At 40.6% G+C, this 26,719-nt stretch overlaps 1 protein-coding gene across 1 annotated transcript in view; it reads left to right on the top strand.

The window, feature by feature from the left end:
- PPP3CA (protein phosphatase 3 catalytic subunit alpha) overlaps positions 1–26,719 on the top strand; it is a 192,022-nt gene that overhangs the window by 147,211 nt on the left and 18,092 nt on the right. The window contains exons 7-10 of the mRNA XM_059817411.1: positions 9,519–9,596; positions 11,836–11,930; positions 21,672–21,797; positions 24,445–24,519. Of these exons, the coding sequence (XP_059673394.1) occupies positions 9,519–9,596; positions 11,836–11,930; positions 21,672–21,797; positions 24,445–24,519 (374 nt within the window). The remainder of the gene's footprint in view (positions 1–9,518; positions 9,597–11,835; positions 11,931–21,671; positions 21,798–24,444; positions 24,520–26,719) is intronic.

Raw genomic sequence — 26,719 nt, 5'->3', positions numbered from 1 at the left:
GCTCTGCAGGGTAAGTAAAAATTGTGATTTCCCACACACAGGTACTTTTTTTTTTTCTTCTCTCAGTCTTATCAAACTTTTGTTTACGTTTGGGTGTAGTTCGTCCCAAGAAATTCAGGATTTGAACAGCATTGGTTAAATGGGACTTGCTAAGAGCTGAAATGCAGACAAGTCCCTGTAACATTCTTGCAGAAACATGTATGGACTTAAATGCAGATATCAAGTTGTAATTCATCTTTGAAATTATTTCTGTCGATTAACGTTTGTTAGTAAAATATAACTCTGAGAATATTCCTGAAAAAAGTAACAGTAATGGGGATAGAAGGACATCTAAAGCAAATCTGTGGGCTAGTTGGTGACTATTTAAGGGAAGCTTTCTTCCCTGTTTCTTCTCTGCTTAGTGGTAATTGTCCTTTTTTGTGTCTGTGTAAAGAGTCAGAAGACTCTCTCTCCTGTACATTAAAGGAGCGGATTTCCTTGGGTGCCGGGGAATGTCCCACTGTCCCCTCTTTGGCAATGCACGGGGAGACCAGAGCAAGCAGTGAACGGTTCCCTTTTCCCAGTTCTGCCTGGGTGCTGACTGCTGCCTTTCTCCGTCTCGGGGGTAAGCGGCTCGGTTTGTAGACCCAGCCCTGCGGACACCAGGCAGCACACCCCCTGTTAGGTGCGCTTGAGCTGTGATGAAGAACCTCTCAAGCACTACTTGCATTCTCTCTTCAGCAAAGGACGGGTCTGTGTTACCTCGTGAACAGCAGTGGTGGTTATGTTGTATCCTCCTCTGACAGCATGGGGATTTTTGAGGGACTTTGGCTGCTTTTGTTGTTGTTGTTATGGTAGTTAACAACAACTTAAAGGACACCAGAGTAACAAAACTGGCAGGGGAGGAGGTTAAATGGCAAAATGAGCAATATATCCAGTGAAATCTTAATTAAAAAATTAATTTTTGTTCAGGAGAAACGTGAAGACACTATTGAAATGTTGAGAGGTTGTTGAACCTTTTGAAGGGAGCAGTTCGGCTTCAGCCCATGCTGGCGACACGCAAGTCTAAGTTTTCCCAAGAAGCTCAGCAGAAGTGAGGAATCCAGCTCTTTTAGTTATCTTAGAAAATCTCACCTTGAACGTAGCTGACCCATAGCTGTTTAGTAACATGTCAAAAGTAAATCAATGGCTTCCACCAGTTACCTGGACACAGAGCTGCTAGAATCAACCTCCTCGTTGGTAACGTTAGCAGGAAGGTAACAGATGGTTTGCCTTTTAGAAATTAGTTTTCCTAGTCCTTTCTTCGAGCTGTAATTGCTGCAGCACGGGGACGGGCTGAGAGCAAAGCGGTTTGCGCTGCAGCCCGGGCTGACGGCACGCACCTTTTGTGGGCCAGTCATACCTTTGGATCGATAACGTCTGGAAGGTGCTCGATAAATGTGTTTGGTCTCATTATGAGAGAAGGTGTCAAACGGTTGCAAACAATTGATCTGTGTAGAAATGGGCTTATGATTCTGAGGGCTAAAATCATTCTTCTTCCTCTCGGCAGCACCAAACGCTGGAGCGTGCCTGGGACTCCCAGGCACTGCTCGCTGCAAACAGTGAGTAATAACAGTTTCCCTGTGTGAACCTCTCTTAGAAAAGTGAAAAGCCTTGCAAACATGCCTTGTGCTTAGATACAGGGCTTATTAGATACTGGAACAACTTTTGGATTTCAGGTGTTTTTTTTCCAGAACTCTGTTTCTTACAATTACCATAAAGTTTCCCTAAAATACATCGTATTCCTCATGAAAATATATTTCATCTAGTCTGTGTCCTGACTCATATTCAGAAAAGTGCGTATTTCAGGAAAAGAGAAAATATTTGGAAGATACCTAATTGTCAGGTGATGTGTGAGGGACATGTAACTGCTTAATGACACGAGCAGACGACTAGCTTGGAGTTACATTATCTGAGATTATGTAAAGGCAAATGTAACTCTTAGAAGAAGTGCCTAGTTGCTCTGGAAAGTCACTAGGTGCTTACCTAATGATAGTCCCTGGCAAAAAAAAGTATCCATCAGTGTGGAACATCTAATTTTGCTTGCCTTTTCTAGTTACTTCCTGAGGAAAGGAGCAAATTTCCCTAAACAGCCAGCTCAGCTTGTACAGAAAGGACTGAATTATGCAGTCCTCCTTCAAGAATGTCTCTTGATAGGATGGACTTTGTGTATTCTTCAATAAATAAAACTTCTTCAGTCATTTCTAGAAAGGAAAGTTAAAAGATAGCAGTGGGCAATTTAAAGGAAGGTCAGGAAGATTTCAGGCACACGCATGAGCCAAGGAAATGATTTCTAGATCTCTTAATCAACTGCAGGAAATAAAATGAAAGTTATTTATTACAGTTATTGGATATGTTCATTATAATGGCAAGTTTCAAGGGCCTGTTCTCTGATTTAAAGTTATCTCCTATAACAAAATGCTATGAGGAAAATAAGTAATGTGGCTTTCTAACTGTGTACATGCAACATGTTAACAGGACTTTCCAGCTCAGTAGTACATGAAATCTTCCCCATTCACCCAAAATTCATTTGTGAAATGTTGAGCCATTTGTATGAGGTGAATACACATGAGAAAGTATAAAGACTGTAGGTTACAGCAGTCTGACAAGCTTCCCACTGTTACCAGGAGGTGTGCTTTTCACATTATAATGAGGCAGGTCAACCTTACAACACTACTTTGGCACTCTATTCTGTTTTTCTAGAATTCGTCCTTGTGTTAATCGTTATTGTTAGTTAGTGGAGACAGTTTTTATCTTTAATATGTCTAAATACCAGGTGCCTTCATTACAAAGTATCTTCTTTACATTCTTTCCATTCTTTTTCACTTATTTTTGACCTTGTGTTTCAAGACGTTCTATAACACCACTGCATTTCTTAGGTGATCACTCACGTACAGCCTACTGAATTTCAAACTGATGAAGAAATTTCCTTTTGTATAAGAGTTCTTGAAACTGTTATGGCTAGCACTGTAAAATGTCAGATCTTGAAACCACAGGCCTAACCTGTCATTTAGAGACGTAAAGAATAGCCAGCTTAATTTTCCAGGGTGCTAAGAGTCAAGGCTTAATGCACACCTTTTGCATCCAGCAGCATTTCGCAGTGTGGATTGTCAAAATTTATGGATCCTTGGAAATAGCAATAGCACAATACCACAGTGAAAAGTAACTGTGAAATTTAAGTAATTCTTGGAAATCTATCAAAGTTCTCTATACCTTAAAGTGAACGAAGAGCAATAGTGACGAGATTTCATTTTCCCTTTCTGAAATTTCAGTTTGTATGTCCTTCGCAGTCGTGGTCATGTTTGATGCAATTTCATGAAAAAGTAGAAATAATTAATGGAGTGCTAGTTGTGTAAATTATTTTTTAATTATGAGTTAAGTGAAGCTTTTGTTTCATCCTTACCCAAAATAACGTTGTATTCAGGGAACGTTATGAACAAGAGGGAATTAATTTGTCCCCAAGTGATGTTTCCCCCTCCACTCTGCCCCCCCATTTTTCAGCTGATCCAGCCGGTAAAGAAGTTTTCCTCTTTGTTTATCAGATTATCTAGTTTTGCCTTGAATTTATTTAGTGAATATTTATTTGCACTTAGCTGGTTGTACTGATCTTGCCAATGACCCATTCCACTTATTTCGTGGACAAGTGGTACAAAAACTCTCAGGCATTTCTGTAAGAAAAGGTATCTGACTTGGCAAGATACACTGCTGCTTATCGTCTTGAGAATGGCTTCTTTTAGTGATCAAAAAACTTGGAGAAGTCAGCTGGACTTTTTTTCCTTCTGAAAATAATATTAACTTACAGAGAGGCAGGCACTAAGTGGGTTTAGGCAATTGTTGAGTTGTGGGGAAAACTCCCTCCTTTCTAAGCCACGCTAGGATGGGGAATGCCATCATTCCCATAAGATTTACTGGATGGGTGAAGGATTAAAATGTTCTTTCATCGCATTCAGGCAAAGTTACTATGAGTATGCACGGTCCTAACTGTGAAAAACTGCAATTGGATCCGCGCCCAGCTTGTTTCATTTCCTTTGTGTCAAAGCTCTGGGAAAGAACATCAGGAGTTTGGTTGCACAGTTAATTAGCGGCGTCTTATCCTATGTAAAGTATATCAAGGCCTTCCTATCAGGGTGAGCACATGTGCAAGCTTAACACTCCCTTTCTGGCATCGTTTATGTGTATGAGACTTGGTTACTTACTGAGTGTTAACAGGAGCATGAGAGTGGCGTGAGCGTGGCCAAAGTCAAGGGATGGCCTCAGAAGTAGAGCAGATGCTCAGAAGCTTTCTGTAGGCATGGTGCTCCAGCCTCTTGGGTATAATATCACTTCTTGAGGAATGTTGAGTGTTATAAAGCTGTTTGGTGTTATATTTTTCAAAAGCAACAAAAAGCCAAAGGCAGGAATGGTTAGCAGTGGCAAGAGTGACTAGCATTGCAGACACCTCCAAGAACTTCATTTGCCAGCCTTGGCTAGCAGTGAAATGGTTTGGCCTTACAGATGCTCTGGGGCAGAATAATAATTTTGGCCCTCCCAGCACCTCATTTCAGTGGTTTACTTTACATGCACGTTAAGTTTGTGAGTATGCAAGGACTAGAGAAATGTCTGCTAAAAGCTTTTGCAGACTGTAGTGTGTTTCACCTCAGGTGTGAGGCATAGTTGTATGAGTGGTTTTTTTGGTTTTGGGGGTTTTTTTCAGTAGCAGCATTTTAAACAGATTCTTTTGCCCACTTTTCCTTCTCCAGGCCAGAAGCTGTTTGCTGCATTCACATTATCTGCCCAGCTGTATTGGTAGAATTGCTCATGTGCTCCATCAGACCTGGGAACACATCCAATTTTATAAAAAATGACTCTGCAAAAAAGATATGTGTTTATTTGTTCTAATCCCATGCAGCTCCCTGCACCGCTTCTCAGTGCAGCTCTGCAGACAGCACAGCTACGGGCAAGAGAAAGCAGATGGAAAGAGATGTGCTGGGAGCTGCCTGGGACAGCAGAGCCGCAAAAGCATTTGCCTTTGGCCTTTGGAGGCTGAAGTGTGAGGGCAATGGCTTTTGCTGAAAGCCTGTTTTTATATGCGCATGCAGTCTTAGAGACGCTGTTGGGCTAAAATTGGATGTCGTCTTTCTTACAAGCTCTGCGTTAATGGTATGATGAAGGATATGGAAAAAAAAAAAGAGTAAATCCATCCAGTTTTTCCAGTTATTGTTGGAAGAACAATTTGAAAACATCTGCCATTTTGGTTCATGTCAGCAAAGTATCGCTTCTCCTTCAAAACTGGGTAGAAGTAATCAGTGATCATGCAAAAGAGACTTCAGAATTAGTAAACTATGCAGGAGGCATTTTAATGTAAAAAGGGTGCCGAAGTAGGGAATGTCACAGTCACGTACTCCACGGAGAATAACATCTCTCTAGCCTTAGCGGTGGGGTATTTTGTTTTCTCCATGAGTCACCGCTCTTCCGTGATTCAGCATGACACATGCAGCGCGGGCAGAAGGCTGGGTCATGCTGGCAAAGCCTGTTGGGGGGGGGGGGTCTGTTTGTTTGTTTTCCCTCTTGGCCAACTGCTTTATTTCTGGCTCAGCTGAATTACAGTCTGGACTCTGCAAAGCAGGTCAAGGAGGAGAGTGTTTCTGGAAGGGTAGCGATCAGAGAAACTAGTAGGGAATTTGATTGCAAGATGATAGATTTCATTAGAAAGATTAGAAAAAAAATTTCCAAGCAGAAGTCTTCTCTGTAAAACCTTGTTTCTGGTAACTTTTGCCATAATCTCTTTTTTGCAGGTGTTTTGCAGGACTTGCTGCTGTTTACCTGGAAGGGCGTGTATTTTTGTGTTGAGGAATATCATTTAATATGGAACTGCATTTGGGCAGGAGCAAACTGATGTTAAGAAAGTGCTGGAAGTTAAATCCCTGTATTTATTGTCACAACTGGTATAATAGCTGCATATAGTGAAAACTTTGCTTCTCCCCAGCCTGCGCTTCAACAAGTAGCTGAAGAAAACTGAGAGTTGCTTTGCCTTTTTCAAACTACAATAGCCCGATAGACTGCTCGTGGGTTGTAGTGGTCTGGGTAATACGAGTGCTTATTACAGATACCATGCTATTCACTTAGAAGAAAAATGGCAGCTGGATTTTTATTTTTTGTGTGCATTTACATGGAGCACTCGGTGGCATCTCTGCCTTTCTAGGTGTGGGTCCTGTAGAATCAGCCAAATTCTGCTAGTAGAAGTCTATTTTCCACAGATTTATGAAGACTAAGATAATTAAGGAATAAAAAACCCCAACTTTTGTACTTTGAAATGGAAAGAAGAACCTATCATGTCTATTTAGGAGCGTTTTTTACCACTTCATTATATCTTCTTTAAAAGCCGTACTTAACACTGGATGAAAAGAATACTATGGAAAAAAAAGTAATAGGCTAGACATTTTGAGCAGCTGCAGTGATAATGAACATAATCAACTGTCTATCAGATTTTTCATTATAGACCCCAGTTTTCAGAAGTTAATGTAAAAATTTCTAAACAAAATGTACCATAAGTCTACATTTAGTCACAATTAATTATGAAAAGAAATGTATGCAAATTAGTTCTCATTTGCCAGGGGTTTGAATGGCAGCCTGTCAGCATTTGAGATCACTGCAGTTGCCAAAACGATACCCCACATAATTTGGGAATTAATTTATTTTATAATGGCAATCTATTAGACAACTCCAAATACCAAACCTGCAACTGAGAACATATGCTAGATGGGTCAAGTCCAAAACCAGCAATATACCATTCTACTGGGTTTGTAGCCTCTAGCTGCAAAGGACGTTTCAGCTTCAAAATATCCAGGAAGGTTGGAAGCAAGCAGTAGCGTTTCTTTGGATGAACTGAAAGAAGGTGATGCATTAGATTTTGCACTAATTTTTGTTTCATGAATTTTCACCTCTTTCATGCATGAAGTTAGAAACTGATGGGGCTATTAAGTGATTGCAAGTAGCTCTGAAGGTGGTCCATGAAATCATAGCTGGAACAGCAGGTCTTTTGTATAATGTTTAGTTGAGATTTTTTTCTTTTTTAACTTGCTCAGTATGTTTAGCAATAGCTTTTACTTATGTATTTTGCGTGACAGTTCTACTGTATGACTGCATCTTGCCCCTAAGGTGCTGCAAAACAGTGTGCTCTTTGCCAGGGTCTTTGGTAATACGTACAGTCCCATAACGTAATACCTGTATGTGAGTTACGCTTGGAGATTCAGAGACTCTGCGTGTTTGTTTGCGCTATTCCCAGGCACGCTGCGAGCCCGTCGTGCTGCAGAACCAGCACAGAAGTGAACATGGAGATGCCTTAGTGTCTTCCCCAACACCTTGTATTTCCTTCTTTAAACCTTTCTGGCTGTTCTATTAGTTGAACTATGGGAGAGTTGAATCGATAGTGGAAAATAAACATTGTGAATGGATGTTAATGCAGGGTCTATTTTGCTTTTTCTCCAACTGTCAAGTGATGTTTCAGAGCTGCTATGTGCAGTTTACACCTTTTGCCACCGTTTTTGATTTTTTTTTTTTTTTTTGAGCAACAATTTGGATTGTTGCTTTCCAACTTGCCCAGCAATGAGAAGAGGGAATTACAACATCTACATGTCACATCCTGGGCCTCGAATCCAGGAAAATCTGTCTCCTGGTCCCAGTCTCTGGTCAGACGTTGCTCTGGGGCAGGCTGCATTTAGAAGGCAACCCAACTCTCCGCCCGTGCCTGACCTGCCTCTCCACCACGTCGGCTTCGGAGCTAGGGTGCTTGGAGCTGCTCAGGCTGCAGTCAGATGGAGGGGCAGCTCCAAGAGAGTAACAGCTCCAGCTTCTCTGCCCGGCCAGCTTGTCTTGCTGCCGATGTCCAGGCAACCTCCAGTGCTGGAAGTATATTCAGATAGTGACAGGTGCTGGCAACACTTGGTTTCTCCCCAGGTTTAACGTTTTAAATGCAACTTCTTTAAGCTGCTAGGGAGAACGGAACCAGTACCATGCTGCATCCTTGCTAGTGAGGAACATGAAATTCAGAAGTGCCTTTCAGACGTAGGGTCACCAGGCTGCAGGGATGTGGATGAGGCCACCCGCTACCTTGCGGGGTGCCCACTTCCCACCGTGGTGAAAGGTCATGAAATACAAAGCAGTCAGCCAAACAATTGCTTGGTTTCAGGGGTGGGAAATAAATCTGGACAAGGCAAAACAAATAGAACAGGACTGGTCCGAAGAGGGAGAAACGGGAAGAGCTCTAGGTGTCATCTGAATAAAGACTCTTTCCCACCCCTTAAATGTTTTTAAGGGGAACTGGTAAGGTTTTGCCAGATCTGTGAAGTCATTTTTATTCCACTGCCACTTCTCCTTTATCCTCTTCCATGCGTGTTCTTTGTCCTGTTTTGCTCTTGCTACAGTTGGCTTTTGGCAGGGGAAGCCAGGAAGTTTTGGCTTTCTTGGGTTCTCTGTTAAATTGCTAACAGGAGAAGAGAGGTTTTGCTTCCTGTCTTGAAGTGATAGATGGCCATCGTGCTTGTTATCCTTCAATACAGGCATGGACAGTCATCAGCGGTTTAAAAGCAAGAAGAAAACAGTCATTACAGAAAAAGCAAAAATTATTTTTGAAAGCAGCAAAATGGAGTCATTTTAAGTTCTGTAACACTTACTTAGGTGTAATTTTAAATAGCTTTTCTCTAACATATTTCCCACTTGTGCTGTCAAAACTGCATACAGGTTTTGTTTTTCTTGTATGTGTTTTTTCATACGTGTTCAGTGTCTTAAACAGAATGGGTTTCAGGGTGCTGAGGTTGTAAGAAACAGCTCCTCTGTTCTCCTTGAAAGCAACGCTGTCCATGTGCAGTGAAAAATATGATAGAGAAATTCTCACCATTTTCACCTAATGATTTTGTTTTCACTCATACAGTAGAACACGTCTCAGAAAGATATGTTCAGTGGGCACACTTTTGGGATTTCAGAAGTCACAGATTTTACATTTTAAGTTGTCAAGGGGAAGGCTAATTCTTCTTTACCAAGGAGATGAAGTTGAGAAGATCAAACATCTTCGGCTTGGAGATTGATTTGCCTTTCTTCTTTCTGTCTTTCTTCCTCTCTTTCCGCACACCAGCTTGTTATCCGGTGTCCATAAACAGCCTGTGCATACTGTAGTTAGTGGGCGAGGAGGTTTTCTATTGCGAGCAACCATTATATTACATTTTTCTTTTTCTGAGTACATTGAATCTGAAAGTATAATAAAAGAAATTACTTCCTTTCTGACAAGCAATAAGGTGATTATTGTCATGCAATGAATTGCAACTTTCCAGCGTTCCTCTCCACGCGGTAATGGGGTGGGAGAAAAAAAGGTGCTGCTTCTAGTGTTGTCTCTACCCAAATCTGCCTGCAGAGGAGGGGCTGATTTCATGAACGATGCATGTTGGATGAAACATTTTTTGAAAGCTAGAGCTAAATGTGGCGCTTCTGATAATGCCGTAACAGGTGCTATTATTTTCTTCCAACAGTTACCCTGCTGTTTGTGAGTTCCTACAGCACAATAACTTGTTATCTATACTCCGAGCTCATGAAGCCCAGGATGCTGGGTAAGTATGTGTGGAGAGGGGCCACTAATAATGAGTAAACGCTTACCATTGTCAAATAGAGCAAAGAAAGAATGAAAAACTGAGTGAGAATAAACAGGAAAACTTAAAATTAAGTTGCAACACCTCTCACTTTTTATTAATGCTATAAAAACATACACTGGCATTTAGAATGTCTTGTACATGATTATTACTGAGTTACAGGGTTTAATGAATCCTCATGTTATCCCACTTGCTTAGCCTAGTGATTTTAAGTGGCATAAAATGACCAGAAGTTACTTGGATGCCAACCTTGGGAAGGAAAACAAGTTCAGCTCAGAAAAAGAAGTTTTGCACATGTGCCTGAGACTTCTGGCACACTGATTGCCACGATGCCTGGGAAGTGGTCTAGCTCACGAAGGCCAGAACTGTCCTAAGTCTTTCACGCTTACCTGAAACTTCTGGGCCTACTGGTTTTACACTTTATCAAGAAAATGAAACTTGTGGAACTCGATAGCCAAAAATGATTTTATGCAGGAGTATCGTTAATGAATTTAAGGAGTTTATTAAGACACCGTGTGCAAACATAATCCAGGTCAAGCACCGGGTGGTGTTGATGGTTCCCTCATGAAACTATTCCCCGTGTAAAGATAGAATTTTTTAGCCTGCTTAAAAAAATTATTAAAAATTACCTGTTCATTGAAATGTACCATACTTGTGAGAATTTAATGAAGGATTGGTATCGGAATAAATAGCTTTGCATATATTGCGTAAATTATTAACGTGTTTATTTGGAGGTAGAAACTTTACCCAACCTGAATAGTAATAAAAGATAAAGTAGCAAGATTGTAGGAATGAGGTTGATATTCATTATGCATATAAATGCTATTCTGAATGTTTGAATTATCACATACTTAAAAACCTCAATGCAATTAAAAGCAAGCTATTACTCTGCCAAAAATAACTTGCATGAAATACCCAAGGGTAATGAAATTTCAATTTTATTGTATTGCTTTCCAATATAGGGTGAAAAATAAAATTTTGTCAAAGAAATCGCATTGAAACTATGCAATGGTTTCAGTGCAACTACTGTGGATGTTTGCCAAATTCTTCAGTTTCTTGTAGCTGAAGACTAAAGAGCAGCATTTGTTGTTACTTGTGTCTTAGTAAGACAAAAGCACTGTTTGGTTGGTTTACTTCCAATTACTTGCAGGTTTAATGCTTGATTGATTATATGTTGGTCCAGTAAGCCTTTTATTTTTCATAAGGCAGCAAGGTTAGGTAATGAAAGCATGCAAGCATTAATAAATTGGCTAATAGACTGGATGAGGGTAGACACAGCACTGAAAATATTGGACCCCCTGTTTCCCCTCCCCTTCTTATACTTTCCAACTCCCCTGGCCTTGCCATCACTTGCATGCCCAGAGAGGGCAGGCAGCTGGAGGGTCATGGATGACATGCCCTTCTCTTCTGAAGGCAGTACCGTGTGTCTCCAAAGCACGTGCTGGTGCTTGTCTTCACCCGCGCTCCCATGGAGGGAAAGTCTGGGAACGCGCCTGGGGTGCACACACATGGAGGCCACCTGGCTCCATGGACGGGCACTGAGCGAATTCGTAACAAAAACTGCCTCTGGGTCACTAAATTTCAGACGGAGACACAGCTTTCGAGCATGGTGTGGATCCCTGGCCATCCCAAATGGATATAATGAATAAGCCTGCAGGAAATATTTTTTTCCATGGCTTTCAAAAGCATATATGCATGGTTTCAGCCTGGAGAAGAGGAGGCTGAGGAGAGACCTTATCGTTCTCTACAACTACCTGAAAGGGGGTTGCAGAGAGGTGGGTGTTGGTCTCTTCTCCCAAGTGACGAGTGACAGGACAAGAGGGAATGGCCTCAAGTTGCGCCAGGGGAGGTTCAGGCTGGATATTAGGAAAAAGTTCTTTACTGAGAGAGTGGTGAAGCACTGGAATAAGCTGCCCAGGGAGGTGGTAGAGTCACCATCACTGGAGGTGTTCAAGGAATATGTGGATGTGGCACTGCGGGACGTGGTTTAATGGTCATGGTGGGGTTGGGGTGATGGTTGGACTTGATGATCTTACAGGTCTTTTCCAACCTTAGTGATTCTGTGATTCTGTGATTTTCTGTCTTGGCATTTGTTAACAGCCAGTGCAGTAATGTACTAGGGGTTTTTGCACTATATTTGGTCAGTGACAAATAGATGTACAACACTGGGCAATAATTAGTATATTCTCTTTCCTTTTAGGTATCGTATGTACAGGAAAAGCCAAACAACAGGCTTCCCTTCACTAATCACAATTTTTTCAGCACCAAACTATCTAGATGTATACAATAACAAAGGTAAGATTTTAATTCCTGTTAATATACAGTAGACTGTACTTCTCATTACTCAAATATATTACGTCGGTTTTCTTTTTCACTCCTTTCTCTATTTATCAGTTCATGCCCATTTTCTTCCTCTATTTATTAGTTCATGCCCATTCCATGTATTACATAATACAAATCTAATTAAATTTATTACAGGCAGATGTATGCCTCTGAACATAACTGTAGATTCTAATATGCCTTAGGATATTTCTGTATTTTGGCTGAAGTTATTAAGTAAATATTATACAGGAAGCAAAACTGAAAACAGCTCTCTTAGTTAAGAGAAGTATATTAAGAAATGCTGTGGGTGAGACGTTCAAAGCCCAGTGTTCCTTATAATGAATTATTTGTCCCTTTGCTCCTTTCCAATAAAATTAATGGAGTTTGTACATGCAAACCCTCTAGCCAGCTAACAAACTTTGACAGATCATCAGTGGATAAAGCATGGGATAGATATTGTCTGAGTTCCTTTATGTTTTGGTTTTATTAATCACTGGAAAACTATTATGTAGGAAATGAAATATCATTAGCTAAAAAAAAAAAAAAGGTACTGCACAAATAAGCAGTCACTGGTCACTCTATAAAGACTACACCGAATACAAGTGTTTGCAGCTTCTCTGAGTTTATTAGTTTCTTGCATTCCCTGAAATCTCCTCTAATGAACTCGGGGGGAAAAAAATCATGTTTCTAAAAATAAAGCATTCTAGTATACCTGTCTTCCTATATCTTGAAATGAGCAGTCATGTTTACTTTCTCCTATTCCCAGTAAAGCTAAAGTTATTTGTGTTCCTCTGTGAGCAAAACAAAGCAATTTTTTTCTCAATTATATTCTTGAAAGTAGCTCCATTGCAGAGAGATAATCTTTCTTGAGAAGAGACATTTTTAATTTGGATGCTTGCCTGCAAAGGAAGGAAGCAATTTTTAATTTTTTTTTTCAACTTGCAAAAGAAAGCTTCTTCAAGCATCATTTCATATTATAAAACTTATAATCTAAAAGCTGTTATGCCATGAACTGTATGCAAGGGAAGGAAATACTTCACTGTTAGATAATGGGGTTTGTACACTTCGGTGTTCTCAATATATGTGATAACTTCTGGAAACATTAATAAAAGCGTTCTGCAAAAAACATGCAAGCAGAGCTGTCAGTAGCTACTTCTGTAAAAGTGAATAACATAGGGACTCTGCTAGCAACCCAGAAAGCGCAGGATGAAACACGGAATGTGTTAATTGTCTTGGCAGCACTGTTGCTGTTGGTGGAAAAGTGTGTTTACTCTCTGGGTTGGCTGCTTTGGGTAGAAGGCAGACCGATGACGGGTCTGTACAAGCAAGGCGACAGAAAGCGGTCACCTTTTGTTTCTCAATGCATGGAGGCAGTTCTGTGCACGTGAAGGCAATGGGTGAACAATGTGAGATTTTTGTCCTGAAGGCAAACGTTAAATGTAAAGCAAAGATTTACACTATTGAAAATCTTGAATTTGAAACCACAGAGTTTGGGTGGTGAAGAGAAGTGCCCCTCCGTTATCTCACTTTGGGAAGAGGGGGGCATTTCCCTTGTTCCAGGATGCTCCGCTGTGGCAGGCAGGTCTTAAAGCTGGTGAAAGGCTGTAGGGCAGCTGCCGAGAGGCACTGGTGATCTGCCGTCACCGCTGAAGTTTGGGTGCGCTGCTGGCGATGTCTGCTCTGAGCGAGCTCAGGCAAATCAGCAGTGGTGCGAGATCGGCACTGGTTTGCCACTCTTTAATGTATGACTTGTAAATTTAGAGGCTGACCTTTAGCAGCTTTGTAATGAATTTCTGTTCAGTTTAACTGCCTCCTTTTCTCTCATTAGAGGTTTTGACGCATTATTTCATGTGACTGATTGCACTGGCTTTTGGCATTTAAAGTACATCATGCATAGTTTTTCATGCTGCATTGCTCATACATCTTCATCTGGGTAGCGTTTGGGTGCTTGCTTCCCTCTTCAAGAAAGAAAAACACCATCATCCTCAGCTAGTCCAAAACATGGCTACTTGGTGGCTTCCTTGATTTGCAGCAGATGAATTAACTAAGAACACAGGGCTTCTGACTGACTGATATCAGGAGGTGAAGGAAAGCTTTTCCATCCCGAGGTGTTACGGGATAGTTGCTCTAGCCGACTCATTGTGCACTGGTGCAGAACCTGATTGATTTTTACAGATCATTTGGGGTTTTGGTTACTGTCAGTCCTTGGAAAAGGAGTTACTCTCCTACTAGTAAGTGCCTTCCTTTCTAGTACGCATTCTTAGTATGATTCTGGTTGTCACTTAGCTAATAAAGTCATGCTAAATAAATTCCTGAGAGTCTCCATCTCGCACTGACATGAATGGGTCATTTTTAAATGCAGTGTTGTTTAAGATAAATACATTTTTTTTTAAAAGCTGCAAGGGGCTAGGAATGCTGATTTTCTACCCCAGGCTGATAGTTGTCATACCCATTAAAGCAGATGTACTTCTTTGTACTTCTTCAAAGCACTTCAGAAGGAGTGGGCTTGGCTGCCAACTTTATCCGAGGGCTTATTCAGTCCCCGCTGGAGAGCAGCCACTGGGATCTGGTATGTCCTCAAAGAGCAGGAGGGAGGCAACATTCCCAGAACAAGAGGCAGTTCGGCAGGAGTAGCTGAAGATAAGCTACCCAAACAAGACCGTGTTTGGCATATCTGCTGTTACTAATGCTGCTGCGGACCCTCTGCATGGGCTGTCTCAAAGTACCAACCCGCCGTGGGAATCTCTTTTGGCTTTGCTCCGCTGGATTCTGGCACCGAAGGGAGTTTTCCGCATCCTTTTGGTTACTAGCCGTTGCCTCGTGAAGGCTGCATGTGTAAGTCGCCTGTCATGTGTCGCAACCCCCAGCCCGCACACATGCACACTTCGGGTGCCAAAGTTAGGTTTTTCAATTAGGAGGCTCCTGTCAGGGGTTCCCAGTGTAGGTAATGGAGACAGAGAGATATGCTTTCAGGGGGTGATTCAGAGATGCAGAAACTGCCTAGATATGGGGATCCTAGTGTCCCTCCTCTTTCCAAGACTATCCTTCTTCATTATTGTTATAAATGCCTTCCATATTCATTATAATGGAGAGCGTTGGCAAAGGGAAGGAATTTATACGTATGGTTTTTGGCAAATTCTGAGCTTCTGTTCAGTGTCTTTGTAGCTTTCTCAAACATTTCTGCTCTCATTTGTATTATTAAAAGGCATAAAGAAAAGGATACTTTAAGATTATTATTAAAACTTGTTACAAGAAATACCAGCGCATTGATAATTTTCTAAGACTGCTCCGTCTGGAGAGGATCAAAACTCCTCATGCAAGAAGATAAATGTTAATTGGATTGTGATAGTTACCTGTGACTTCAGGGCCTTGGAGGAAGGCTGTACTGATCAAGAAACTCTGAGAAAGTTCTGTAAGTACAGGGTTACCCCTGGATTCAATGGTGCCCATCACCAGGAGAAATTCTCTATAGCAACAGAATAAGAGGATGCCAAAAATTACCGCATTGTATGATGTGCTGGCCTTGTACTGCGTCTAAACTTTCATTCCCGCATTTAATATTTCTTAATGCCTTCATTAGGGCTTGCCGTAATGCTCTTCGTGCCACAACAAAAAAAAAAAAAAATCAAGTGAGAGATTTTACAGAAGTTCTACAGAGGCAGGCAATTTATTTGTAAATCATTGGCAACGCTTCATATTTTAGTGTCTGGTTGCCACTTCAGTAAGTGCATGCTTTTTGGCTGAGTGAACAATTTTAACTAGCTGTCTAAAGACAGACTATTATCTTTTGAATGTTTTTAAAAGATTAGGTTTCGTAGTGGTGGGATAACCACCAGAGAATCCAAAGCTACCGGAAAAAAATAACGTGATGTCTCTTCCAACATGCTGCAACGTACATGTGGTGTTGCTGAAAGGAAAAGCAGGTGATGAAGGAAAGAAGCAAAGAAAGTATGCAGGGGAGCTTGGGATACTAGAAAAATCAAAACCAGCTGTACATTGGTATGCTTGTTAACGTATCAGATAAGTAATATAACAATGAAGCGTGTACAAAGTATCAACATGTGGTATACCATAGATACACATTAAGAAATGCACCTGATCCAAATGGATCTAGCAGGAAAATTATTTTCATATTGGAAAAAGGCAGAGTAACATACCTGGAAGACAGGGATGAGCTTTAAGAAATAATAGGCCTTTGGGAGACAGAAAAGAGGCGTAACCTTCTGTTTGCCCTATCAGTTCTCTTTAATGCTTTATCTCTGCTGTTGTGACGAGGCCTTGTCATGGAAACAAAAGCTTTTCGAGAGGAGCTGTCAGGGTATCTAGGCCATCTCATTGCCGACGCAGAGAAGTTTGCCAGAAGTGATTTTTGCTGTCTGTTGATAAAATCTCGCGCTGTTCCTTTGGAAGACGCAATTGCACATGTAAAATAAAAACCTTCAGAATTCTGTACGGGAAGATTTTTCCCAACTGCAATTAGCCCTGCTTCTGTACTGGATTATTTACATCATTACCTTGTAGAGTAAATAATTTTTTCCTTTGATAATGTTTAAACTCCTTAAGCATTTTACTAACCCTTATCCCTGACCTGTCTTGGGCAGAAAACCCTGTGGTTACTTAGCAACTCTGCTGGAGGAGAAGGCACTGTTCCCATTTGCACAGTTAATGCTGAAGTTAATTTGGCATTAAATCAGAAATTGAAATTCTTTCTTAGGTATGAAGAATTTGAGAGACCTTTCATGGCATTTATTTTCTAAATGCAGAATGAGTTTTCTGAAAAAAATTACAAGAAAATTAGTTAACTTGTTTGCTAAAATTATTTTGAGGTTGTTTATCTGAAAACATGTAGTTCATTCTGGGCTGGTGTTTCTACCATGCTCATTATTTTTTTCCTCTGATGGAAATGTTATCAATTAATTTGTACTGAAAAATGATTCAGCAGATCTTGAAGCGGGATATGTAACATCTTTGGGTAATTCTGAACTATCGGTCACACAGTTTAATGTTCACATTGCTTAAGGCCTTAATCGTCCTTCCAACATATAGGCTTTTAAAGCACCATTTGAGATACCAGAGGGGTCTGAGACATCCACTCGGATCTGACAGGTATGACACAGGAGACAGGGGAGCGATTTGCGGCCGTCTTTAACCGAGGGAGACCAGGGAGATACCCCAGGGGGTCTCAGATGGCACTAGGTGCTTATATTTGACCCTGAGAAGGTTAGAAGAGCTGTCTCCATTTCTAGCTGAAGGAAGGAGGTTTCTTACCTGTGCATTTTTCACCACCCGTATTTCTAGCCTTAGGTACCTATCTATATTAAATGCTTAAGGCTAAACGGTATGAATGACCTTTCCCTGCTGCATTAGTGTTTCTTTTCACTCTAATGTGATTTCAGCATCCGATATCTCAGTTTACTAGCATCGGAAAGAAGTATAATGTCATTTGGGATATCTGCACATCTTCACTTTACAAAACATTAGCTTCTAAAACTCATTTACAACAGCAAGTACCAAAATGAGGTTAAAATGTGTGTGGCTGTTAAGAATAATAAGATTCTTGCTCTGGTTGGTGATTATACACGATAAAACTGTGGCTGGTGCCTTGGTCTGCTAGCATCTGTCTAAGTATACATTTGGAAAGAAAGGTATAGAGGTTGCAGCCTGGAATAATAAGCAAATGTTGGAGACAGTCAAGTTTTCCTCAGTTACGGGTTTCATAACCAAAGGAATGCATCCCACTTTCTTCTGGCTCCTCCATCAGCGACGGCGTGGCCTGTGGTCATGTAACCTTCGACAGATTCCTGCTCTTTTAGGGCAGCTGGGGTCTCCTGTAGCTACTTAGGCATCAAGTTAATGTGAACTAAGAAACAAAGCAGAGGTGAAACCCCCAAATCTTTTCTGAGCCAACAGAGGGGAAAAAAAGAGCTATGACCGACAGCCAGCAAGGGGCCAGAATAGCTCAGGGGAACTCCTGCCGTCATCTGAGAAGCATTTTCTTCTTCATCCAGGTGAAGTTTTCTTCTTCTGACTACTAAGCGGTAGTCAGAACTGCACAATCATAACCAGAGCCAGTTTATTTAATGTTAAATAGCATCTTCATTAGTTACCTAATAAACATATTTTGTGTACATTGTGCTTGCAAATAAAGGATTTAAAATTAAAAATTCAGAACAGTATTTGTGATACTGGTAACTAACCTACTCTATTTTATTCTTGTAAGAGCAGGGTTATTTTAGAAGAATTCTGTCTCTGTTATGACACTATACAACAGAGCAGGGTAATTTTTCTTCAAGTGGCTTTTGAAGTAATTTGTGGGGGAGCTGTGCAGGTCATTTACAGAGGAGAATAGTCTTTAAAATACTGTTATCGGAACTTGCTTTTGTAAGATATTCAGGTATATATATTAATAAGGTGGTGTGAAGATTTTTTTTTTACAGTAATCTCAAGATAAATTATCTTCCTTTTAAAAAAAAAAACAAACCCAACTAAAGCCATTTAATTTGATGTTTTCCAACTGTTCTGCTTATGGTTCAGGCTTTTTTAGAGGCCAGTTTTGAAAGTTCCTTGTAAAAATGATTTGTTCAACTTTCACAGAATTTAGAAATAGACTTCAGGGATAAATTGAAGAAATAGGGGGAAGGGCAACTACCTCAGCTCACTAAGATGATGAATTGGAAGTTTTAGTCCTTCTAAATGAATCTTCACAACCATTAAGTGGCCCTTTTTGTGTGGTTTTGACTCATTTTTGCTGTAAAGCCACAAACTATTTATTTTTATTATGCAATTGTGTCACTCTAATAGGAGGAGAATGAATTTCGATCTGCCATATGTAATTTCAGCCAAAAAGTGATGGAAATATGAAGAGCATCGATACTAGTTTTCTCATTTTTGCTAATAGCAGTATTAAGCCATTTTTATTTTACTGAGCAGCAGAATGGCTGCCGAATGTCAGACTAGGGTGGGCAAGAGTCAACTGTGGTTTATTTAAATGGAGGGTGTCTGCCTGGCAAAAGTTCATGTAAATGTTAGCGAGCTGTTTTCTGCGTCTGTCAGTGAGTAGACTTCAGAAACTCCCAGGTCACTCTAAGACATTTAGCAACCTATTAAATTTTTGTGGGAAGCAACAGTCTAGCGCATCAAAAAAAGTTTCTTGTCTGATTGACGCACACTTTAGTCAATGGAAGGAGATGAATAATCAGAAGAAATCGTTCGCCCTCTTCAGCCAGCTTTGCAATACACTGCATTTCCTACGGTGCTGTGCCATATTGCAGTCGTGCGACTTCATTGCTGGCTGTTCAGTGATAACCAGCCCCTGGAACTATGTCCTCCCTGGGAAGCCACAGCTGGGAAGGCTGGAGGAAAGGGAAAACAAAGTATGATATACCTCCTTCTCTATGTGTCCTTGTCGTGGTATATTTCTGACATACTTTTGATTCGTGCTGTTTCATCATTTATGAAGGCCTTATCGTGTGTGTTGCTTCCTTGATTCATTTTTTCTTTGACTAAAGCTGAGGAGGACCATTCTGAAGGTCATAGGTTACTAGATCTCATCAGGATGGCTTAATTCCTAGCTTAAAAAGGCAAATTGAAGATGATTTATGTAAAGTTACATACATGTCTACCAGTATGTGCAGTATATTGTCGCTAGTGTAAAAAGTATTTGATGACAGCTCATCTACAGCTACAGAACTAGAACTGCTACAGGATCAGGTGATGACCAGCAGGACGTGGTGAAGTCAGTGCTGTCTACATGAGAATAAGCATCTGAGCGGCGATTGCGTTCAGAGCTATATGTAAATGCTAGTAGTGAGATGACCAGCAAACTTCATGTAAAGTTCACTGAGCTGTCTTTTTAAAAACTGAAACCCCACCCTTATTTCTCCAGTGATAAAAATGTGAAGTGCCAGCACCTTTTACAGTGGATGGAAGCTTCAGCTTGTGGTGACTGTCTTAGTCCCATGTTGATTACAGATCCTGTCTGCAGTCTCCTGTAACTGTATTGTTTAAAAATTTTTATGTCTTTCTGTTCAGGATAGTTATGGGTCCCTTTGCTTTTAGGTGGCCATCTCAAAATTACCTTTTTCTCCATGAGCAAAGAAATACTTGCTTTTTTATTTCATAAATGGCTCTGTTCACATCCCACAGCACATGTATTCTGTGCCTGTGCAACTTAGAAATTACTGAATTTCAGGAAACAGATTCTGTAAATTAAAATATACCCTACGTAGGTTAGAGATACTGTTACCCAGTTGAGTCTTCAACTGCATTAGTAAGATTTTACATTACATGTGTCTTTGCAAGAAGACAGAAAAGGAAAAAAAGGAGAAAGGAAGGGGTGAGATTTAGTTTTACTGTTTCCCAAGCTGAGGTAGTTGGCTCATAAAGTGAACAATAGAAATCCAGCACTGGGTGATTTTTATTGAAAGACTGTGTTATTGAAAGCTGTCCCTCAATACATTCTTCTAAAGCCAACAAATAGACCCATGATCCGAACAGCTGCTGAACCCACCCCCATTCTGTGTTCTTCCAGGCGATCTCAATGACTGGCCCGAGGTTTGAGTAATCTACAGCACCCTAATAACCACTTACTGCTATAAACATTTTAAAAGTGCATACAAGTCTAGATTTGCTCTGGAATGTCGTGTTAGCATAGCGTTGGGCAAACTTCATGCTTTGGAAAATGTGTTTTGATAAGGGCAGTTATCTAGGTTTATTGTACAGTTCATTTTATTTCATCTGCCGCATTTTAAACATGATTACTTTGCTCCTCCCTAACCAAATTGCTGTTGTCCCTTTCTCTGCCACCTATGCTCTCTGCCCTCTCTACCCAAGCCTCATTCAGCAGTTTCCTCTTTCATCTGACTTTTGACTGCACTGGGCCTGGGTACAGCTATGGTCTGTTGTAGAAATAAATAGCTGTTTCTTACTGGTATGCTTTGTAATACCTTGATTTATTTTGTTCTATTAATATTGCAAAACCAGCTTAAAGTTAAGCAGATCCTGTTTCAGATACGAACCTGAAGTCCATTAACAGAAGTTAACACTGAATTTGACTTGGTGCTTTAAAAAGTGGCAATGGCATAAATATCTGTATTTCTGCCCATTAGCAAATGTTTTTTTGCGCGCATGTGTGTTGACAAGAATGTTACAAATTTTAAATGGTGCAAGACAAATCATATTATCATTCATTCATACTATTGGGAGCACAGTCTCGTGTGCCTAGAGTTTGAAAAATGTGGCAAGAAAATATCATCTGTTGTACAATACTATGAATGAAATATGTTGAAAACGTTCATTGGAAGAGCAGTATTCAAATTCTGAGTGATAAATGCTTTTCTTTGTTGTCTCCAAAGTGTGGTTGTGAGGAGCTCAGGTAATTGTGTGAAATGGGTGGTTGCGGGTAGTTTGCCTTGTTCCCTGCTGGTGGCAGATCCCAGAGCCTACTTTCCTGACTACTCAGAGTTATTAATTCACTTACCCAACCCATCTTAGTGCCAGGGAAAGCTGACACCACTTTCAGACTGGAAATGGCTTGCAACTTCTTTGAGGCTGTATCCTATTATAACTAGCAGTCAAGTGCTGCTGCTGGGTCAAGTGGTTGAAGGATGGTGAGCAGCTCTGCAGGCTGTGCACGCTGGGGGCGTTACTGGTCTGGTGGCCACTCACGTGCGCGTGACTGCCATCTCTCTTGTTTCTTTCCTTTCTCCCTTCTAGCTGCAGTATTGAAATACGAGAACAACGTTATGAATATCAGACAGTTCAACTGCTCCCCTCATCCGTACTGGCTTCCAAACTTCATGGATGTGTTTACCTGGTCCTTGCCGTTTGTGGGTGAGAAAGGTATGTAAATTAGCTCTGTTTGTAGAAACTGCAAAATGGTTTCTTAGCCACTGTGCATGTGGCCTCATTTATTTGAAATGGCAAGCGTAATTTGAAGACAGATAACTTGCTTTCAAGGACGAATTTGAAGAAACAGGCTTCAGAGGGGCAAGCAATTACCAATGGTTAATCACACTTCTCATATGTTTTTATAATTTCCACTCTTTCCAGGCTATGATGCCATTATGTTTCTGCTGTAGAAATAGATTTTACGGCATTGCAGGCCAGAGGTGCATTCACTGAGTAAAATTCTTACTAGTTGTTCCTTTATAAGCTCTTGGGCATTCTCTTGGATATTGCTTGCTGCTTAAGGGACATCACAACAGACTTCACTACATCATGGTTGCATCTTACCCGGCTGACCTTTCTGATAAGACCATGATGGGTTGCTTTTTCACCAGCAAACACAGACCTGGTGATGCTAAGACCCAGTCCGGTTAACTGTTCCTGGAGAAAGTAGAGAGACGGCAGGAAGAAGAAAAACCTGCTCCTCAGCCCCTTTGCTGCCCGGGGCGTACGGTGCCTCATCGCTGGCGAGAAGACTCTAAAGATCATAAATGATGTTTTATTGAAACACGATGCTGTTGATGTTGCCTGAAGACAACCTCATGCTATGAATGGCAAGCACACAAAAGGCATGAAAACACTTTGGTCTAACATATTAAATGAATGCATAATGCAAACTGCTTAAACCCCAAGTCATTTTATTCAGGGCCTGAGATGAAGCTTGCTTTGATCCATCCATTATAGTATATTGCTGCAACAGCAATTACTGCCAGAAAACTATAATAAACTCTTACAAGCTGCTTAGAATAACAGTTCTCTCTTAATAAGCAACTGGAAATACAGCCAGTGGTGACTCTTACCTGCAGTCATGGCCAGCTTTGTTTTCAGCTACTCTTTTGTATGAGGAAAGCCGCTGGTGGGATGCCTGAGGTCTCTGTGAACAAAGCAGATAGACAATGAAATAGGGATTAACAAAGAATAGTCAGCTGTTTCCGCTAACGGAGACATTACATAACCTGACACACTGACATGTGTTGCAGACTCTTGTGAAGCAGATAAGATGCTTTTATTTTCTTTGGCCGTAAACTCAGCCAGGCCATTCTTAGGATGGGCCTGTTCACACATGTTGCAGTCATCTAAGATGTCCTGCAAGGTCATTTTTATCAGAGGCTTCCCATCGGTGGCCTCCTCAGGTGGGGCTGCAGGATGCTCGGTCAGATTTGTTAAGGTTCTGAGACCGTGGACGCTCCTCCTTCTTTTTTCTTGGTTTTTTTTTTCTTCCCCTCCTTCACATCTTCCCAGTGGTCACTCTTACCAATTGCTTGGAAATTTTAGAGCCCCAAGAAGTGAAATCAATGTTTTCCCTTTCTCTGCTAAACAAAATTCATGGATGTAAGAGTTGATGTTCTACACAGCATTTTATTTATTTCCTTTTTTTTTATAGATTTTTCCCCTCAAAGGCCAACCAAGGTAGGAAGCTGCTAGTTTCACTGGTCATCGTTAATGTGGAAAGTCTTTCCACTAATCCTATCAAAGGAAAATATTAAATCCTTCAGTAATGTAGGAAAAATGTAGCTTTGTCCCACCCTTCTAATGCTCCACGCCATCATAGTTGTCACAGAAGAGGATTTTAATAACCACTTAATTAAAAATTTTGAAGTTTCAACCTGTGTAGCTAGTGCAAGACTAGACATGCCTGGTAACCCTTTTAATGATGCTTACTACATGTAGATGTAGTGGAGTTTTTCTCAATCTGCTAATGAATTCACATTTTGCCTCATAACTTTGGCTTTTTTGATCTCTGAATTACATTTCCTTGGGTGTGATTTTTGCTGGGGTTTTTTTGGCTGTTCTTACAGCCAACAGTGTCTCGCTCTTGCCTTTCCAGAAAGAGCTGGGACCAGGTTAGAGGTAGCCTGAGGCTGACCCTTCTGTGTTGCGAAGTACGCAAGCTGAATATATTCTGAATTCATCTATAATGATGTTCCTGTTGAATATAGAATAATTCTGGCTGGACGGCACCTACAACGATCATCTGGTCTGTCTATCCTGGATTTCAAGGGACACTGCCCCTTTGTCGACATCTTACAAGGGTTAATGTTCTATTGAACTGAAAGTACAGTGTCCTAAAACTGGATAAATAAATAAATATTCTGTGATCCCTCTTGTTGTAACTTTTTCAATTGGAACATCATTCCATTTGCTGAGCAGGGAAATAAAATCCTACTGCAACGTAGCAGCAAGAGGAGAGTGGTCAGCTCGGTTGTCCAAGTTGAGTGAAAGGCAAAAATGTATTGAGGGGGAGAAAACAAAAGTTACCTAGTTCATTGATAATTACAAAAAGAGAGATTGTAAACATACTATTTTTTTTAAGATCTATTTGTTATATTTGGAAAAAATTTTATAGAAACCTGTACTACTTATTAACTACACAAGACACTTCAAGCTTATATTACTACATGCGTAAAACAAGGTCATGTTGTTTAAAAGGTGGGTGCCGTTTCTGTACTGAATTTTCATTAACACTACTACAGCTAGACTTCGCTCTCTGACAGACCGTGGAAGCTATATATCAACATTTTGCATTTGTTTTTCATTTTAGTGACAGAGATGCTGGTAAACGTGCTGAACATCTGCTCAGATGATGAATTGGGGACAGAGGAAGATGGGTTTGATGGTAAGAGTCTCCTGCCCTTGGTTGAGATTGTTTGCCTTGACACTACTTTAAAAGTTTATTTACTAACCCTGGGATAATTTTCTGAGTCCCATTTAAGTTCTGTGCTGCTGACAGCAACTGTTGTACTAGACTCCAGTGGATTTGCTTACTGCATGCTTTGGAAGGAATTAATGGATCTTCTGCCCTGTTCTAACCCTTTCCTTGGTCTCATTCTTTTTGGGTTTTTTTTTGTTTGTTTGTTTTTTTTTTAAAAAAAAAAAAAGCATTTCCCTCCATGAAATCTGGGTTTTGTTCTCATGAAGGGGTCAGATGTTGACTTCATGCATAAGATCGCAGGGATTCCCATAGAAAGTTTAATTATATTAATGAAATGATCTTCCTACAATGAAATAAGCTTCCTGCAAAGCTCCTTCCAAAACATCAGTACCGCAACTTGGGAAGACTTGTACTGGAAATATTTCATTAGTTGCATCTTTTAATCTAAAAGGCTTTGAGAAGCAATAGAATGAATGAAAATAAATGTGCAAACACACATAGAGAATGTTCTGACTTGACATTTCTGCTAAGAAGAGAGGAATGGTCGCTTCTGTTGTCATTTGGGTTGGAGTTTTTATGATGATAAGTTGCCTTGTACCTGTTGGTTTGACTGTAAATGATACTTTATATCTTACAATTTGGGGATTCTTAGAAGTTAATTTATTTTATTAGACATTATTTTCTGTTAGGCTGTGCAAGAGTAAATTGCTGGTCTCCAGAATGTCCCTTCTCAATTGACTAAAACTGAAAAAAAATCCTATGCATCCCTTTCGGTGTTTAAAAAAAAAATAATCTAGGAAAAGAACAGCAATACTAAAAAATTAAAAAAGAACCTGGAAAAATCTAGCACTGCCAAATCTTCTCAAGATGTTTGTAGGTAGAATGAATGAACAGGGAGAATGAAGAACTTTCAAATAAGACAAATATTTAATGAAGCTGTGATTAATAATTAAACTTCTCTCTCAAAGTCTTTATTTTTAATCTTTGGAAGAGGAAGCTAGATCACGGGTTTTGACAAATGTTTCCTTTGCGATGGAGAAGGGTATGGATGGTAGCGCTTTGATTTTACTCCGAAAAGCCAGATGGAATTCCCTGTTCTGCATCCGCCACAGAGTGTGAACGTGAACAATTATCTTGCAGGACTTGGGACAAAGACTGAATTTACTGAAACCAGTAATCACTGGAGAGAAGAAAACACCTGTTTGAATATTGTGCCCAATTTTTTTCTCATGAAATTTAAATAAGTAGCTACTGTGTAATTAAAGCAGTGTGTGAAACAGTACGGAGGCATACAATGAGTAAAAACTGTCAAATTAAATACAGTAGCAACAAAACCATGTGCTTAAAATCATTGGCTCAAGAAAGCACTTAAGCACAGGCTGAAATCCCCGTGAATGCAATGCCAAAGCAAAGGCTTTATGGGAAGGATTTTTAAATTAATTCAGCATTGGCCTAATGCTTTCTTTTAAAGTTGTACGATAAACTTCCATTGAGCTTAGGTTGTCCAATGCCTGTAGTCCTTTTCTAAAATTTTACTGCGTCGGCGGTCCCATGCCGTAGTTACAGTTGAGGAGCACGTTTTCAAAAGCGGAGTCAGAAATGACGAGGCGTCGGGTCTTCAGAGACAGCAGCCCTCTCTGGCTGCCGGAGGGCTCTGCATCTACTGCGTTTTTTCCGGGAGGAGGGTGAACCCCCCCGCCTTCTCCCCGGGAGTTTTTCCACGGCACTCCTCCAGACATGGAGTTTGCAGCATTGCAGGTGTCTAAGCAGGGAGGCAGGCTGAAATCCTCTGGGCTTGCATGTGTGTCTACTGCATAACGATATCTAACAGTGTTAACATTTCCAGATGAGGAATAATTAAACCATTCCTGGTACCGGAATGCTAATACTCTTGTCTAAATCTGCTTTCAGATTTTTTCTGTATGAATGCTTTCTCTGTGTAAAACATTATGTTAAGGAAGATATTAGACATGTTGTCTTTTTTAGCATGTGTGGTTAAAACCAGAGCTGGCATATGTTCGTGTCTGCTTTCCTGGATAATCCCCTTAGAGCTGTAAAATGGGATCTGTTGCGCTGGTGCTGCTGCTTGCCATGGGTGCACGCTCTTACCTCCAGCCCACTGGAAGCAGTGGGCTCGTGGGGATCGTACACATGGAAGAGACTC

The sequence above is a fragment of the Gavia stellata genome, chromosome 5 (assembly GCF_030936135.1).
Source record: "Gavia stellata isolate bGavSte3 chromosome 5, bGavSte3.hap2, whole genome shotgun sequence".
NCBI lineage: Eukaryota > Metazoa > Chordata > Aves > Gaviiformes > Gaviidae > Gavia > Gavia stellata.
Note: the sequence above shows the minus strand (reverse complement) of the source record. Positions and strands in the feature narration are given on the sequence as shown.